At 46.9% G+C, this 17,661-nt stretch overlaps 1 protein-coding gene across 10 annotated transcripts in view; it reads right to left on the reverse strand.

The window, feature by feature from the left end:
* Window positions 1-54: 54 nt before the first annotated feature.
* Window positions 55-17,661, reverse strand: part of SYN3 (synapsin III) — a 566,272-nt gene continuing 548,665 nt past the window's right edge. For all 10 annotated transcript variants that reach the window (XM_057301025.2, XM_034948980.3, XM_057301026.2 and 7 more), the window contains exon 14: window positions 55-15,398. In XM_057301025.2, the coding sequence (XP_057157008.1) occupies window positions 15,266-15,398 (133 nt within the window). In that variant the 3' untranslated portion in view covers window positions 55-15,265. The remainder of the gene's footprint in view (window positions 15,399-17,661) is intronic.

The raw sequence follows: 17,661 nt of genomic DNA on the forward strand, positions 1-17,661 counted from the left end.
CTTGGACATTTCAGAATTATCAGAGAACACAGCATAGGCAGATGATTTTTGTAAGGGTTTTTTTTTTTTTTTTTTTTTTTTTTTTAGCAGTGCTCTGTCTTCTAATAAAGGCCTGATTTATGAAATGAATGAAAACAGAGCTAGTTTGGTTGAACTGGACTTGGGGTGGGTGCTTTGGCTACACACCTACTCAAATCCACCTCTTCTCTCGACTTCTCTCTCTCTGCAGCTCTTTCTTGGGTTCTGTGGTGGAACTCTCTAGGCTGTGAAGCAATGCTGTTGAAAGGCCATTTGGTATTAGGGACTCCTGTTTGTGGCTCCTGGGATGAGGTGGTTATGATTTTGTTTTCCTTGTGTTTTGAACACTTAGCCCCTAATTTGTAACTTAAGTAGAAGATACCTTTTTAAAAAGTTTACTGCTTTGAGTGCTAATCAGGTACTTGTTCTTCAAAGATAGCCTTTTATTTGAAGAACATTTTGCTTTTCAGACTTAAATACACAAAATTCATTTTTTCTACAAGAAAAAGGCCAAACACAAATGACTTACACAAACAACTATAGAAACATGCTATAATGACAAAATCTGATTCACAACATAGGAATAAAACACTACTAGCATCTACAGAAAATAGGAATATTGCCAATGTCTTCCTGCTTTTTTAAAAATTCTGTTTTGCATATAAGGAAATGGCTTGGAATGTTATGTGCTGCAAGAATATTTTGAGTCCTACATACAAGTGAATTTTTATTTTGCTACACATGTATATTGAGTTTTTTTAAATCACAGTGAAGAAAATTCAGTGAATAATATGATTTTCTTGAGGCCTGTTACTTTTAGTAGCTTAATGTGTAGTAAAGAATTGGAGTTGTTGACATTTCTTTCTGTGGTATTTTGTAATATCTGAGCTACAGGATAGCCTTTTAAAAATGTGTTCACTTGATGCCGTATGGCTTTAATTGGGTCTAACAAGGTCCTCCTGAAGCTTTGTTGGGTCCATATACTAGTTCTCTGATACATTTCTTTGTGGCTTTGCAATGTTATGTTGCACTATGCAGGGGATGTGTGTATGTGTGTAGTGGGCGTGGGAGGACATGGTGACGACCAGAAGCACCAAATACTATAAAACAAGTGTTCAGAATGCAGGCTTTTTTGAGTGGCCCTTGAGAACTCCATGGATGGTGCTGGTGTCCTGTGGATACTGGTGCTGCTTTCCATCCTCACCTCTGACTAACTTGCAGACATTACAGATCTCACTTAGTTTAGGACATCAGCAGTGGCCTAAACCTAAATTTGCAGATCCCTCACAATAGTTTTTTTATAATTCTTAATCCTCAAAGCATTTGCTCTTGAAAAGCTGAATTTATGGTTAGAAGCTTGTGAAATCCTACATTCTTGTCATTAAACTGAGACTGTTGAGCTGTATGTATTGCTGGTGTATAATGAGAGGAAAGTCGTAGTTTCACAGTAGCCTATTCACTGCACAATTTTCTGAGATCACCTGGATGTATTGTCATGGAAGCAAGCAAGAGAGTTTAGGGTGCCACAGCAATCAAAGCATCTTAGTAAGATGTGGTTCAACATCATTGATTTGTCCTATGCCTTTTTGTAGCCCCTTATTCCCCCCAACTTTTTTTTTTTTTTTTTTTTTTTTGAGATGGAGTCTTGCTCTGTCGCCAGGCTGGAGTGCCGTGGTGTGATCTCGACTCACTGCGACCTCTGCCTCCTGGGTTCCAGCGATTCTCCTGCTTCAGACTCCTGAGTAGCTGGGACTACAGGTGCCCGCCACCATGCCCAGCTAATTTTTGTATTTTTAGTAGAGATGAGGTTTCACCATGTTGGCCAGGATGGTCTTGATCTCTTGACCTCGTGATCTGCCCACCTCAGCCTCCCAAAGTGCTGAGATTACAGGCATGAGCCGCTGCGTGGCCTCCTCTTTTATTAACAGGAGCTTTCTCTGCCCCATTCCCCCCATTTATAAATGAAAGATACAGGTTTTATGTGGCTGGGAATCAAATCATGGAAGGTGTCCTTCCAACTTAAGATTTTGAGATTCCTTGTGTAAAAACTGTTGAAGTCTGACTCTTCCTTGGTAGCTGCCTGATTACAGAGCTTCAGAGAGGAGCTGGGCAGGTCCCGGTGCTCTGCTGTGCCATATGCATGAGCAGTGCTCCTTTGGGTAGTCTTCAGTTGACTGTAGAAGGTGTGGAGTGGATAAGATTATTGGGAAGTACTGGGTAAGTCACATAGAACAAAGATTTGATTTAAACTGACTAGCTTAAATGTCACTCCTGGCCGGGCGGGGTGGCTCACACCTGTAATCCCAGCACTTTGGGAGGCCGAGATGGGCGGATCATGAGGTCAGGAGATCAAGACCCTCCTGGCTAAGATGGTGAAACCCTGTCTCTACTAAAAATACAAAAAATTAGCCGGGCATGGTGGCAAGTGCCTGTGGTTCCAGCTACTCGGGAGGCTGAGGCAGGAGAATGGCGTGAACCCGGGAGGTGGAGCTTGTAGTGAGCCGAGGTTGCGCCACTGCACTCCAGCCTGGGCGACAGAGCGAGACTCCATCTCAAAAAAAACAAAAAAGTCCCTCCTGAGATTCCCAATAGGTTACAGCACTTAGTTTCTGCTAATCCATAGCAAAACATAGTATGTTAACTGAGTGCCAAAGAATGGTGACCTTGCTTCTGCTCTAGACTCAGTGAAAGACCGTGGAGAACAGACACTTAGAATATGAGAGTATGGAAACAAATTACAGTTGGGAAGACCAATCAGTATAAAAATAATGAAAGGGATTGAGGATTTTCAAGGATTAAAACACGTGTAGCCAGGTGCAGTGGCTCTCACCTGTAATCCCAGCACTTTGGGAGGCCTAGGTGGGAGGATTGCTTGAGGCCAGGGGTTTGAGACCAGCCTGGGCAATATAGCAAGACCGCATCTCTATAAAATAAAGTAAGTGTATTTTATACACACATTGTAGAAAGAATGTTTAGTTTTAGATTGATTTCCCTTGCAGGAATGCCTCACCAGTTCCAAAAAATATTTCCCAACCACTTTCTTCTTTTCCTCTTGGCCTGCCAATTCATCTCAATACAAGGTCTAAGTGTCCACAGCTCATCTCTTTCAGCTGCGTGTCTCGTCCATGGAAACGGGAGCCTCTGTGTCTCTTATGCATTGTGTTTGATAAATGGACGACTTTAACTTACTTGATGCCCAGCCTTCCAATTTGTCTCCTTCCAAACCAAAAGTGCTGCCTTCTATTAGAGTCCAGATATTAGACTGAAACAGTTAATCAGCAGCAACTTAGGAGTGAGTCTAGGACAGCTTTTGACAATATAGTTAGTAACCAGCCAGCTTGCCCTCTAGGATAAAGGAAAAGCTGAGACTCTTTTAAAGTGCTCTCAGGCAATGAGCTCTGCTCCAGGATAATTAAGCCGCCACTTGTATCTGCAAGGCTGACTTAATGAGCTTAACCCGTGACTAACCTGCATCCTTTCACCAATTCAAAACACATAAAATGAGCCACCAGTGTTTTACGAAGTTGAATAAAGCATAAGAGATTAGTCTGCCCTCAGGCGCTGGAAGGGGCAGAACCTGAAAGGACACCGTGTGCTCCTGGGCTGGTTCGAGCCCAGGCTGTGCTGTTTGGAACTCTGCTGTGTTTGTTGTGTGAAGCACAGTCTGTGTACTTCCTTTCCTTGGTCCCAGACCTTTGCTGCTTAAGCTGTGGAGTTGTCCTGGTCTGCTCACTCCAACCTCCCTGACCGATGCTGACAATGGCATCTCCCCTACAGCTCACAGCCCTGTAGTCACCTCACCTTCTTGGGGGCTGTCAGGCCTCTGAGCCCAAGCCAAGCCATCGCATCCCCTGTGACTTGCACGTATCTGCCCAGATGGCCTGAAGTAACTGAAGAATCACAAAAGAAGTGAAAAGACCCTGCCCTGCCTTAACTGATGACATTCCACCATTGTGATTTGTTCCTGCCCCACCTTAACTGAGTGATTAACCCTGTGAATTTCCTTCTTCTGGCTCAGAAGCTCCCCCACTGAGCACCTTGTGACCCCCGCCCCTGCCCACCAGAGAACAACCCCCTTTGACTGTCATTTTCCATTACCTTCCCAAATCCTATAAAACGGCCCCACCCCTATCTCCCTTTGCTGACTCTCTTTTCGGACTCATCCGGCCTGCACCCAGGTGAAATAAACAGCCATGTTGCTCACACAAAGCCTGTTTGGTGGTCTCTTCACACAGACGCGCATGAAATTTGGTGCCATGACTCAGATCGGGGGACCTCCCTTGGGAGATCAATCCCCCGTCCTCCTGCTCTTTGCTCCGTGAGAAAGATCCACCTACGACCTCAGGTCCTCAGACCGACCAGCCCAAGGAACATATCACCAATTTTAAATCAAGTAAGCGGTCTCTTACTCCCTTCTCCAACCTCTCTCACTGTTCCTCAACCACTTTCTCCTTTCCACTCTTCAATCTCTCCCTTCTCTTAATTTCAATTCCTTTCATTTTCTGGGAGAGACAAAGGAGACACGTTTTATCCGTGGACCCAAAACTCCGGCGCCGGTCACGGACTGAGAAGGCAGCCTTCCCTTGGTGTTTAATCATTGCAGGGACGCCTCTGATTATTCACCCACATTTCAAAGGTGTCAGACCACGCACGGACGCCTGCCTTGGTCCTTCACCCTTGGCGGCAAGTCCCGCTTTCCTGGGGCAGGGGCAAGTACCCCAACCCCTTCTCTCCTTGTCTCTACCCCTTCTCTGCTTTCCTGGGGCAGGGGCAAGTACCCCTCAACCTCTTCTTCACCCTTAGCGGCGAGTCCCGCTTTCCTGGGGCAGGGGCAAGTACCCCTCAACCCCTTCTCCTTCACCCTTAGCGGCAAGTCCCGCTTTCCTAGGGGGCAAGAACCCCCCAATCGCTTATTTCCACGCCCCAACCTCTTATCTCTGCTCCACAATCGCTTATTTCCACGCCCCAACCTCTTATCTCTGCGCCCCAACCGCTTATTTCTGCGCCCCAACCGCTTATTTCCGCGCCCCAACCGCTTATTTCCGCGCCCCAACCTCTTATCTCTGCGCCCCAATCCCTTATTTCCGCGCCCCAACCTCTTATCTCTGCGCCCCAATCCCTTATTTCCGCGCCCCAACCTCTTATCTCTGCGCCCCAATCCCTTATTTCCGTGCCCCAACACTTTCTCTGCTTTTCTGGAGGGCAAGAAACCCCCACCCCTTCTGCGTGTCTCTACTCTTTTCTCTGGGCTTGCCTCCTTCACTATGGGCAAGCTTCCACCTTCCATTCCTCCTTCTTCTCCCTTAGCCTGTATTCTTAAAAACTTAAAACCTCTTCAATTCTCACCTGACCTAAAATCTAAGCGTCTTATTTTCTTCTGCAATGCCGCTTGACCCCAATACAAACTCGACAGTAGTTCCAAATAGCCAGAAAACGGCACTTTCAGTTTTTCCATCCTACAAGATCTAAATAATCCTTGTCGTAAAATGGGCAAATGGTCTGAGGTGCCTGACGTCCAGGCATTCTTTTACACATCAGTCCCTTCCTAGTCTCTGTGCCCAGTGCAACTCGTCCCAAATCTTCTTTCCCTCCCCCCTGTCCCCTCAGTCCCAACCCCAAGCGTCGCTGAGTCTTTCTAATCTTCCTTTTCTACAGACCCATCTGACCTCTCCCCTCCTTGTCAGGCCAAGCTAGGTCCCAATTCTTCCTCAGCCTCCGCTCCTCCACCCTATAATCTTTTTATCGCCTCCCCTCCTCACACCTGGTCAGGCTTACAGTTTCGTTCCATGACTAGCCCTCCCCCACCTGCCCAGCAATTTACTCTTAAAAAGGTGGCTGGAGCCAAAGGCATAGTCAAGGTGAATGCTCCTTTTTCTTTATCCCAAATCAGATAGCGTTTAGGCTCTTTTTCATCAAATATAAAAATCCAGCCCAGTTCATGGCTCATTTGGCAGCAACCCTGAGATGCTTTACAGCCCTAGACCCTAAAAGGTCAAAAGGCCGTCTTATTCTCAATATACATTTTATTACCCAATACGCTCCCAACTTTAAATAAAGCTCCAAAAATTAAATTCGGCCCTCAAACCCCACAACAGGACTTAATTAACCTCGCCTTCAAGGTGTGCAATAATAGAAAAAAGTTGCAATTCCTTGCCTCCACTGTGAGACAAACCCCAGCCACATCTCCAGCACACAAGAACTTCCAAACGCCTGAACCGTAGCAACCAGGCGTTCCTCCGGAGCCTCCTCCCCCAGGAGCTTGCTACACGCGCCGGAAATCTGGCCACTGGGCCAAGGAATGCCCACAGCCCGGGATTCCTCCTAAGCCGCGTCCCATCTGTGTGGGACCCCACTGAAAATCGGACTGTCCAACTCACCTGGCAGCCACTCCCAGAGCCCCTGGAACTCTGGCCCAAGGCTCTCTGACTGACTCCTTCTTGACTTACCGGCTGAAGACTGATGCTGCCCGATCGCCTCAGAAGCCCCGTAGACCACCACGGATGCCGAGCTTTAGGTAACTCTCACGGTGGAGGGTAAGTCCGTCCCCTTCTTAATCAATACGGAGGCTACCCACTCCACATTACCTTCTTTTCAAGGGCCTGTTTCCCGTGCCTCCATAACTGTTGTGGGTATTGACGGCCAGGATTCTAAACCTCTTAAAACTCCCCAACTCTGGAGCCAACTTAGACAATACTCTTTTAAGCACTCCTTTTTAGTTATCCCCACCTGCCCAGTTCCCTTATTAGGCTGAGACACTTTAACTAAATTAGCTGCTTCCCTGACTATTCCTGGGCTACAGCTGCATCTCATTGCCGCCCTTCTTCCCAATCCAAAGCCTCCTTTGCGTCCTCCTCTTGTATCCCCCCACCTTAACCCACAAGTATAAGATACCTCTACTCCCTCCTTGGCGACCGATCATGCACCCCTTACCATCTCATTAAAACCTAATCACCCTAACCCCACTCAACGCCAATATCCCATCCCGCAGCACGCTTTAAAAGGATTAAAGCCTGTTATCACTCGCCTGCTACAGCATGGCCTTTTAAAGCCTATAAACTCTCCTTACAATTCCCCCATTTTACCTGTCCTAAAACCAGACAAGCCTTACAAGGATCTGCACCTTATCAACCAAATTGTTTTGCCTATCCCCCCTGTGGGGCCCAACCCGTACTCTCTTTTGTCCTCAATACCTTCCTCCACAACTCACTATTCCGTGCTTGATCTTAAAAATGCTTTTTTCACTATTCCCCTGCACCCCTCGTCCCAGCCTCTCTTTGCTTTCACTTAGACTGACCCTGACACGCATTAGGCTCAGCAAATTACCTAGGCTGTACTGCTGCAAGACTTCATAGACAGCCCCCATTACTTCAGTCAAGCCCAAATTTCATCCTCATCTGTTACCTATCTCGGCATAATTCTCATGAAAACACACGTGCTTTCCCTGCTGATCGTGTCTGATTAATCTCCCAAACCTCAATCCCTTACAAAATAACAACTCCTTTCCTTCCTAGGCATGGTTAGTGCGGTCAGAATTCTTACACAAGAGCCAGGACCACACCCTGTAGCCTTTCTGTCCAAACAACTTGACCTTACTGTTTTAGCCTAGCCCTCATGTCTCCGTGCAGCGGCTGCCGCTGCTTTAATACTTTTAGAGGCCCTAAAAATCACAAACTATGCTCAACTCACTCTCTACATTTCTCATAACTTCCAAAATCTATTTTCTTCCTCATACGTGACGCATATACTTTCTGCTCCCCGGCTCCTTCAGCTGTACTCACTCTTTGTTAAGTCCCACAATTACCATTGTTCCTGGCCGGGACTTCAATCTGGCCTCCCACATTATTCCTGATACCACACCTGACCCCCATGACGGTATCTCTCTGATCCACCTGATATTCACCCCATTTCCCCATATTTCCTTCTTTCCTGTTCCTCACCCTGATCACGCTTGATTTATTGACGGCAGTTCCACCAGGCCTAATCGCCACATACCAGCAAAGGCAGGCTATGCTACAGTACAAGCCACTAGCCCGCCTCTCAGAACCTCTCATTTCCTAGGCCGGGCGCGGTGGCTCACGCCTGTAATCCCAGCACTTTGGGAGGCCGAGGCGGGCGGATCATGAGGTCAGGAGATCGAGACCATCCTGGCTAACACAGTGAAACCCCGTCTCTACTAAAAATACAAAAAACTAGCCGGGCGTGGTGGAGGGCGCCTGTAGTCCCAGCTACTCGGGAGGCTGAGGCAGGAGAATGGCGTGAACCCGGGAGGCGGAGCTTGCAGTGAGCCGAGATCGCGCCACTGCACTCCAGCCTGGGCGACAGAGCGAGACTCCGTCTCAAAAAAAAAAAAAAAAAAAAAAGAACCTCTCATTTCCTTTCCATCGTGGAAATCTATCCTCAAGGAAATAACTTCTCAGTGTTCCATCTGCTATTGTACTACTCCTCAGGGATTATTCAGGCCCCCTCCCTTCCCTACACATCAAGCTCGAGGATTTGCCCCCACCCAGGACTGGCAAATTAGCTTTACTCAACATGCCCGAGTCAGGAAACTAAAATACCTCTTAGTCTAAATAGACACTTTCACCGCATAAGTAAAGGCCTTTCCTACAGGGTCTGAGAAGGCCACCACAGTCATTTCTTCCCTTCTGTCAGACATAATTCCTCAGTTTAGCCTTCCCACCTCTATACAGTCTGATAGCAGACCAGCCTTTATTAGTCAAATCAGCCAAGCAGTTTTTCAGGCTCTTAGTATTCAGTGAAACCTTTATATCCCTTACGGTCCTCCGTCTTCAAGAAAAGTAGAACGGCCTAAAGGTCTTTTAAAAACACACCTCACCAAGCTCAGCCACCAACTTAAAAAGGACTGGACAATACTTTTACCACTTTCGCTTCTCAGAATTCAGGCCTGTCCTCAGAATGCTACAAGGTACAGCCCATTTAAGCTCCTGTATAGATGCTCCTTTTTATTAGGCCCCAGTCTCATTCCAGACACTGGACCAACTTAGACTGTGCCCCCAAAAAAACTTGTCATCCCTACTATTTTCTGTCTAGTCATACTCCTATTCACCGTTCTCAACTACTCATACATGCCCTGCTCTTGTTTACACTGCCAGTTTACACTGTTTCTCCAAGCCATCACAGCTGATATCTCCTCGTGCTATCCCCAAACTGCCACTTTTAACTCTTGAAGTAAATAAATAATCTTTGCTGGCAGGACTATGCTGAATCTCCTTAGGCACTCTCTAATCAGATGTCCTAGGTCCTCCCAATTCTTAGACCTTTTATACCTGTTTTTCTCCTTCTTATTCCATTTAGTTTTTCAATTCATATAAAACCGTATCCAGGCCATCACCAGTCATTCTATACGACAAATGTTTCTTCTAACAACCCCACAATATCACCCCTTACCACAAGATCTCCCTTCAGCTTAATCTCTCCCACTCTAGGTTCTCACGCCGCCCCTAATCCCACTTGAAGCAGCCCTGAGAAACATCGCCCATTCTCTTTCCATACCACCCCCCAAAAATTTTCGCCGCCCCAACACTTCAACACTATTTTGTTTTATTTTTCTTATTAATATAAGAAGGCAGGGATGTCAGGCCTCTGAGCCCAAGCCAAGCCATCGCATCCCCTGTGACTTGCACGTATTCGCCCAGATGGCCTGAAGTAACTGAAGAATCACAAAAGAAGTGAAAAGGCCCTGCCCTGCCTTAACTGATGACATTCCACCATTGTGATTTGTTCCTGCCCCACCTTAACTGAGTGATTAACCCTGTGAATTTCCTTCTCCTGGCTCAGAAGCTCCCCCACTGAGCACCTTGTGACCCCCGCCCCTGCCCACCAGAGAACAACCCCCTTTGACTGTCATTTTCCATTACCTTCCCAAATCCTATAAAACGGCCCCATCCCTCCTCCCTTTGCTGACTCTCTTTTCGGACTCATCCGGCCTGCACCCAGGTGAAATAAACAGCCATGTTGCTCACACAAAGCCTGTTTGGTGGTCTCTTCACACGGACGCGCATGAAAGGGGCCCCAAGGAGCGGTCTCATGTTCTCATTCTGCCTCCTCTCATTCCTCTTCAGATTCAGTTTGGAAGAGGTCTTTTTGAGGTTGAAAACCTGCCATTGATCGTCTTCCGCTTCTTTTCTCTATCTCATTTTACTGGGTTTCGGTTTGATTCTATTCCTGGGCAAGTGACTTCCATATATTGATACTCTTAGAAAAACATCTTTTTACTTCAATCTTAATACTTTTGTTTGGATTTTATTTCATAGTTTTCTAGGAAGGCTGAGCTAAAACATGTCCTGAACACCTGCTGGGTGCCAAGCAATGTGCTCTGAGCTTCACTCTCTTGACCCATGCACAAGATACCTGCACTAGCTTGCCAGATGAGAACTTCCAGAAGGCAGTTGATGTTCAGTTTTATGGGGTTTGCTGCTGTGTTTGTTACCATGTGAGTGAAGACCTATCATCCCCTTAAATTTTGGAAAGATAGAACTGAGTGTTAGTTCTATCTTGAATGTATCTGAATATTAGTTAGTTAATTCAGCAGGGACGGAATGTTAGGCTAGAGAATGTAGTAATGAAGAGAATCTGGGGAACTGATGGAAGAGAAAGGATATGCCACTGTTCCTGGAAAGCTGATTTTACATTTAACCAAAGTACAGTACCATTTTATCGCGCTGACGGGAGGAAGATCTGGAAGAACTTTTCTGTGGCTGGTAGAGCTGTCCGCTAAGGCTGCGTTTTTAAATCCCTGTTCATTGTGAACAAATCAAATAGGTCTTTGTTGTGTTTCAGCTTCCCCGAGTCAGCTTGGAGGGAAAATGCTAGCCTCTCTCTGGCTCAAAGTTGTGAAACAAAGCAAAAAAAAACAACAAACATAACATTTTAGAGTCTATACAGCATGACTCCCCTCTCCCTCCTTTTTGCCCTTTCCCATTTCAAAATGTCACAATTATTAAAGGTTACATTTTTGGAAGGAACACGTACTAGCCTATGTGACAAAACAGACTGTTTTAGGGTCGCCATGAGACCTATGTGTCCTTGGTTCCTATGTTCATACACAGACCAATGGGGAAAGTATTATTATTATTATTATTATTATTATTATTATTATTATTTTGAGACAGAGTCTCGCTCTGTTGCCCAGGCTGGAGTGCAGTGGTGCGATCTCGGCTCACTGCAAGCTCCGCCTCCCCGGTTCACGCCATTCTCCTGCCTCAGCCTCCCTAGTAGCTGGGACTACAGGTGCCCACCATCACGCCCGGCTAATTTTTTATATTTTTAGTAGAGACGGGGTTTCACCGTGTTAGCCAGGATGGTCTCGATCTCCTGACCTAGTCATCCGCCCACCTCAGCCTCCCAAAGTGCTGGGATTACTGATGTGAGCCACTGCGCCTGGCCCCAGTGGGGAAATTATTTAAATGTGTTGGCTATAAACTAGTGTTATGTCATGGATCTGGATATATGAGTATGGTTATAAAAATCAGGATGCCTGGCCTGATTTGGAGCTTGGAAGGAGCTTCTGCTGCTGTTGTACACAGATACTGGAGTATCTGGGAGATATCCTTTGGATGCTGAGGTGTGTCTGAGGCCAAAGGACAGAATATAGGAATATGGGAGAATTTAGGCCCTGTGGTCATTGTTCACGGGGCCACTAGTTTCACTCACTAAAGGAGTGGGTTCCTAGCTACGTTGGAGACTGTAGCACACCCGTAGCAGTACTGTTTCTCATGCGGTGGCTTTCCCACACAGCCCAGCTCAGGGTTGCTGGCCTCACATCAAAGTGCATTCAAAGTGGGGAGATTGACAAAGATGCAGCTTCTGGGTCCTGTGACCAGAAATTTGGACTCCTTTAGTCCGACATGAAGCTTCATCTGCCTTTGTAACTAGCTCTGCCCATGGCCATGGCCCACAGGTTGAGAAACTTTGTCCAGCCTATGACCATTCAGTTGTATGTTTTGAGCTGTCTTTTATTACTAAGTGAAAACTGGGTGAGATTGTTGAAGAGGGACGATTGCCACAGGGGTTTCCTGTGTTCTTGATCTCCTGAAACTTGAGGACCTCATGGTTACACCCTGCCCTACAAGTTTTCTCTTACCCGTTTATTCAGGATGTCACACAGCATTATTTATTAATATTTGAAAGGTCTACCCCTGAGTAAGGAGGGTGGATATATATTTTTTTAAGTGGAAGAAACCAAACTTCAACTCCTATAGCTCTCTGTGCTTGAATCTTGTAACAGGCTGCTCTTATAAGCAGTGCCCCAGATCCTTCTAATGGGGGAACCTCACCTGCCCTTGTCAGGAAAGAAGGGGGAAGGGCCCAGGAACCTTCCAGTCTGAGAGGCTGGTATTCTGGTTCTTTCATCGTGTGACTTATACTAGTGATCCCTATCTTCTTGGGGGCAAGTGGGGAAGCCATTCTCCTCTTGAAGCCGGTTTTCAGAGAACTATGAACTCATAGCGAGGTGACAGGATTTTAGGATGTGCATTTGTCAATTCCAAGTTATTATCCAGGCATTTGTGTGTGTGTGTGTGTGTGTGTGTGTGTGTGTGTGTGTGTGTGTAAGTAATGGGACTCCTAGAATCACTGGCTAATCATCAAACCTTATGTTAATCAATATTTATACTCTCTTCTGTTAGATTTCTTTTAACAGAATAGCTTTAAAAGGTACCCGCATCTGATATTTTGAATTTCACCTCCTGTCTCTTTTCCCTATGCCCCACTTGGCTTTCTTCAGAAATTCCAAGGGAGTGGTGAAAGAATTAAGTGAGCAGCAGCAGGAGGATGAAGCAAAGTTCCACCGGATTATAAATGGTCTGATCTATTCCTTGCCATCACCTGACCTCCCCCAAGCATGACTGTGGGATATTGACCCCAGGACCCCCACCTCCCCCCACCTTGGGGGTCTAGAAGAATGTGTTGACAGTGATGCCTGCAAAGCAGCAGCTTCATGTGTCTGACTGCCCACTGCATCATCTCAGCTGCCTCTGGATAGGATTCTGCCAGCTCCTGGCCAGACTAGTTCTGTTGCATTGCACAGGCTGAGCAAAAAGAAGGGAGATGTGTTACTGGGCAGAGTGAGCTCCAGACATGCCAGACATGCAGGGACTGTCCTATAACATGGAACTCAGCCGAGCATGGAGACAGAGTAAGGGTGGTGGGCTTTTTGGGCACTAGAAAGAGTACCAGGCCTTCACCTCTTCACCTCTCACCTCACACAATGGCTATTTTATTTGTCACTGATCCTAGCCAGTGTTAATCAGGCCTGAGCCTACCAGTCTCCAGCTGCCAAATTATGGCTCCCAATAGTCACTGGCAATTGGACCTATCTGATCTTTCTTATGTCAGGTCTGCTACTTATTATTGAATCCCAGACCAAGAGTCTTGAACAGGAGGAGAGAGAGGACTTCTGAATTATCCTGGGGTCTCTTGCTCTTAAATCCAGACCTGATCATGAGTGAGGGAAGAGGGCAATGTGAAGAGGACCGTCCTAAAGGCCAAGTGGCTTTCTGGCAGCCAGGTGCACAGCTAGCACTTTCGATACTGACCCAGTCTCCAGCCAATAGCCTGTCAAAAGCCAGCTTGAAGGCAGGCTTTTCTGAGGTTGAGAGTTCTAAGTGATCCAATGCCCACAGAAGGAGAGGGTCTCTGGCCCTGACATCACCACTCCAGTTTGGTTTTGAAGGACCAAAAAGGAGATGATTGCTTTTATGCTCCTGGGAACCTGGATGGATCTCGGCTGATTACCAAACAATCTACATTGCTTGGGCATAACTAGAAGCTGCTCCAGGCCAAAGCCACTTCCATTTTTACCTCCCTCTCTCCCTTCCCTGTGGACAGCAAAAGGAAGACATATCTCAGGTTGCGAAGTGGGAGGCAAGGGGCTAACATGGCTATGTTCTAATATCTTGGGCTCTCTTTGGGACCAGGAGGCTGCTTCTGGCACCTACAACGTTTCTAGCACCAGGTGCTTGGTGATTTGGATCACCGCTGAACGCTATCTAAGCATGAGAGGCAGACTGGTATAGGGGAAAGAGCACTGGGAAGGGAGTTAGACTACTTTTTCCAGCTCTGCAACTAACTTATTGAGTCAAATCAGTTTGGATTTAACAAAGCTGATTTCTTTCCTGCAGGAATTCCGAAAGCCTTTGACATATATTATATACAATGCGTCTCCAAAAAAAGAAATACAAACAGCGGTTCCTAAACATATTTGGCCATGGGGCCCTTTTGAAATTGAGTAACCTACCAATTCCTTGCTGTACAGAGTTTGTGAAATGCCAAACTAGAAGTGAATATCATTGCACTTCGGATCCTATGTCATTGATCTGTTGATTCTCTCTGGTTCCCAACAGATCCATAAAAAGGAAACGGCATTCCTGGTGGGAGGCCAGAGAGATCAAACAGTGGTGGAACAGAATGGGTACAGGAGCCCTAACCTGACCCTTTCCTTGGGAAGTCCAGGGCCTCTTTCTCCTTTGTAAACTAGTCTTTATTCCTACAATAATCTGTGATCTGCCCTTGGCTGTCCAAATAAGAATAATGCTCTGAGTATGAGTGGCATTACAAGGGCCCCCCTGTTTCTGTCGTGTTCTGAAAGACCCCACTTGTCATACAGGGTCTGGTTTCTTTCTTGGCCTCAGGACCCCACTAGTGGCCGAGTGTGATGGGGGCCTTTGCCTGCCTGGTCTAAGGGCGGGTCTTGAGCGTGGATGGAACTAGTGTGGGCAGGTGGCGAGTTCCCCTGGCTGGGATTTTTCTCTTTTTGTTTGTTTGCAAAACACTGTTAAAAGATTATTGCCTCCTATATTGCTGAGGTCTGACTACAGTGTCTGCGTTTGATGGAGGTGGGGCAAGGCCTAGAGGGGGCCTTTGCCCAAAGGTGAGCCAAACACTAGTAAGAATGTGAAAACTAGCCACTCGCAGACATCTCACTTGGTTATCTGGCAGGTAAGCAGGCATGTGGGTAGGCAGAGGGTGTGATGCCCATCGCTCAGGCCTGTTTTGAGGAACCTGGAGGCTCTCAAAGGCCCACCTCACAGTCAGATAATGCTGGAATGTCACGGTAAAGGAAAATGGGAACAAATATAGATAATCGGTTCCTGGGTCAAAGGCATTTAGAAAGTATGTTCTCAGGCCCTCCATTCTGTTCCCATCAGGAACCAAGGCTGAGAAGGAAGATGAGGCAGGAGGGGGACGAGTGTAGCAGAGCACTCCTCCCCTCCCAGCCTGGATGGCGTTAGTCAGAGAACAGGCTGGCAAAAGACTTCCTCAGGTTGCGGATGGTTTCAGCCTTGGCCTCGTCTTCACTTGGGGTCCCACGCTGGGAGGTGTCGGATGTGCTGAGGCTGTTAGTCAGGGACTGAGATTTGCTGAAACAGAAAGGCAAGGGGGTTGAGGAAGACAAGGCGAAGACTATCAAAGAAATGAGTCTTGGGGGCTTGCCTGTAAGCCAGATGGGCTACCCCAGTCATCATAAGGTTATGAAGACCAGAAACCAGGCATTCCAATGCTTACATGATGTCAGGTACATTACACACATAATTTGCAAGGTGGTTATTTTCCCCATTTCTTAGGTTCAGAAATAGGGGTTCACAGAGTCAAGTAACTTGCTCCAGTCCTCACAGCAAGTAATGGGGGAGCACCCAGAGGCCACATTCTTTCCATTATACCAGACTGTTGAGGCAGCAGGCATTGCTGGAGAGTAGCTTGGCTGCTCTCCTGCCTATGGGTACAAACCCACTTTGTAAACTGCAATGTGCTGTATCAACATCAGGTTATAGTTATTTCCAGCACTCGTTTAGGTATCAGGAGGCCTGTATTCTAGAACCTTCTCTGCTCTTTGATGTGTGTAGCCTTGGGCAAGGAACTTACCTTCTCAGGGCTTCCTTTGCCTCATCTGTAGAGCGAAGGGTTTGCCCTGCTGACCCTCAGGCCTCTTCCAGCTCTGACATTCTGGACTTCAATTCCCATCTCTTCTCCAATGTCTTTATGGCCAATTCTGTCCCCCACCCGCTTTTGGAATTCTTTTAGTGCCAACTTTTTGAATGGCAGATGCCATTCTGAGTGCTTCCCAAATGCCAGCCTGTAGCAACTGCTTGCTGAGCACTTCCCCTGTGCTAGGGGACAGGGGTGTAAGACGAATATGATTCAGGCCCTGCCTCGGGAGGCTCAGTCATAGGAGGGGAGGCAACAGACATAGGAAGAGATTATGTACATGTGTCAAAAGGTGAAGAGCTCTGCATGTGATGCTGTCATCACATTAAAAACTGCACCACACTGTGCTGGGCGCAGTGGCTCACGCCTGTAATCCCAGCACTTTGGGAGGCCGAGGCAGGCGGACCACGAGGTCAGGAGATCGAGACCATCCTGGCTAACACGGTGAAACCCCGTCTCTACTAAAAATACAAAAAATTAGCCGGGTGAGGTGGCGTGCGCCTGTAGTCCCAGCTACTCGGGAGGCTGAGGCAGGAGAATGGCGTGAACCCGTGAGGCGGAGCTTGCAGTGAGCCGAGATGGCACCACTGCACTCTAGCCTGGGCGACAGCGAGACTCCATCTCAAAAAAAAAAACAAAACAAAAACTGGGGACTTCAACGCAGGGACTGTCTTTTACTCCTTGCTTATTACCCCTCAGAGAGTCTTATCTAGAACAAGGCACAGAGTAGGTAAATTCAGTAAATACCTGCTGACTTGAATTGAACCAAGTTCTTAAAGGAATTAGTCAGGAAATTTATGTGTTTTTAGCTAGAACACTGTAAGGTCAGTGACCAAACCTGGTTTAAGGCCCAGAGCCCCTGTCTGTCCTGTGATTAGTTGGCTGATCTCCTTACGTGGTGACAGGCTGTATGCAGATAAGCCTCTGTAGTGGCAGCAGCATTCTAAGCACCAACTGTGCATAAACTCATTGCAATCCTTATAATAACCCTGTGCGGTTATTGTCCCCATTCCGCCTGTGAGGAAATTGAAGCACAGCGAGGTTAGGCAACTTATCTGAGGTTGTGTAGTTTTTAAGTGGTGGAGCTAGGATTTGAACCCAGGCAGTCTGACTCTAGAGTCTGTGCTGTCAACTGCTATTCCATATTGCCAGGAGGGCCATTTGCTAGTGTCTGTCAAACTAAAAATACATTTATCCTTTGATCCAACAATATCATGTCAGGTTATTTTCTCTAGAGTGAGTCTTGAAACTATGAAAGTATATGCTCAGATTTATTAATTGAAGCATTATTTGTAAGATCAAACCAAGTTTCTATTTGTGGTGGATTAGTTAGATAAATTATAGTACAACGGTACAGCGGAATACTATACAGCCATAAAAAATAAAATTCAAAGAAACTCGGTGCTCCAGGATTTTTTTTTTTTCGAGATGGAGTCTTGCACTGTCACCCAGGCTGGAGTGCAGTGGCACGATCTCAGCTCACTGCAAGCTCCGCCTCCTGGGTTCACGCCATTCTCCTGCCTCAGCCTCCCCAGCAGCTGGGACTACAGGTGAACGCCGCCACGCCTGGCTAATTTTTTGTATTTTTAGGAGAGATGGGGTTTCACCGTGTTAGCCAGGATGGTCTCGATCTCCTGACCTTGTGATCCGCCCGCCTCCACCTCCCAAAGTGCTGGGATTACAGGCATGAGCCACCGC

Source organism: Pan paniscus, chromosome 23 (genome assembly GCF_029289425.2).
Source record: "Pan paniscus chromosome 23, NHGRI_mPanPan1-v2.0_pri, whole genome shotgun sequence".
Classification (NCBI taxonomy): Eukaryota; Metazoa; Chordata; class Mammalia; order Primates; family Hominidae; genus Pan; species Pan paniscus.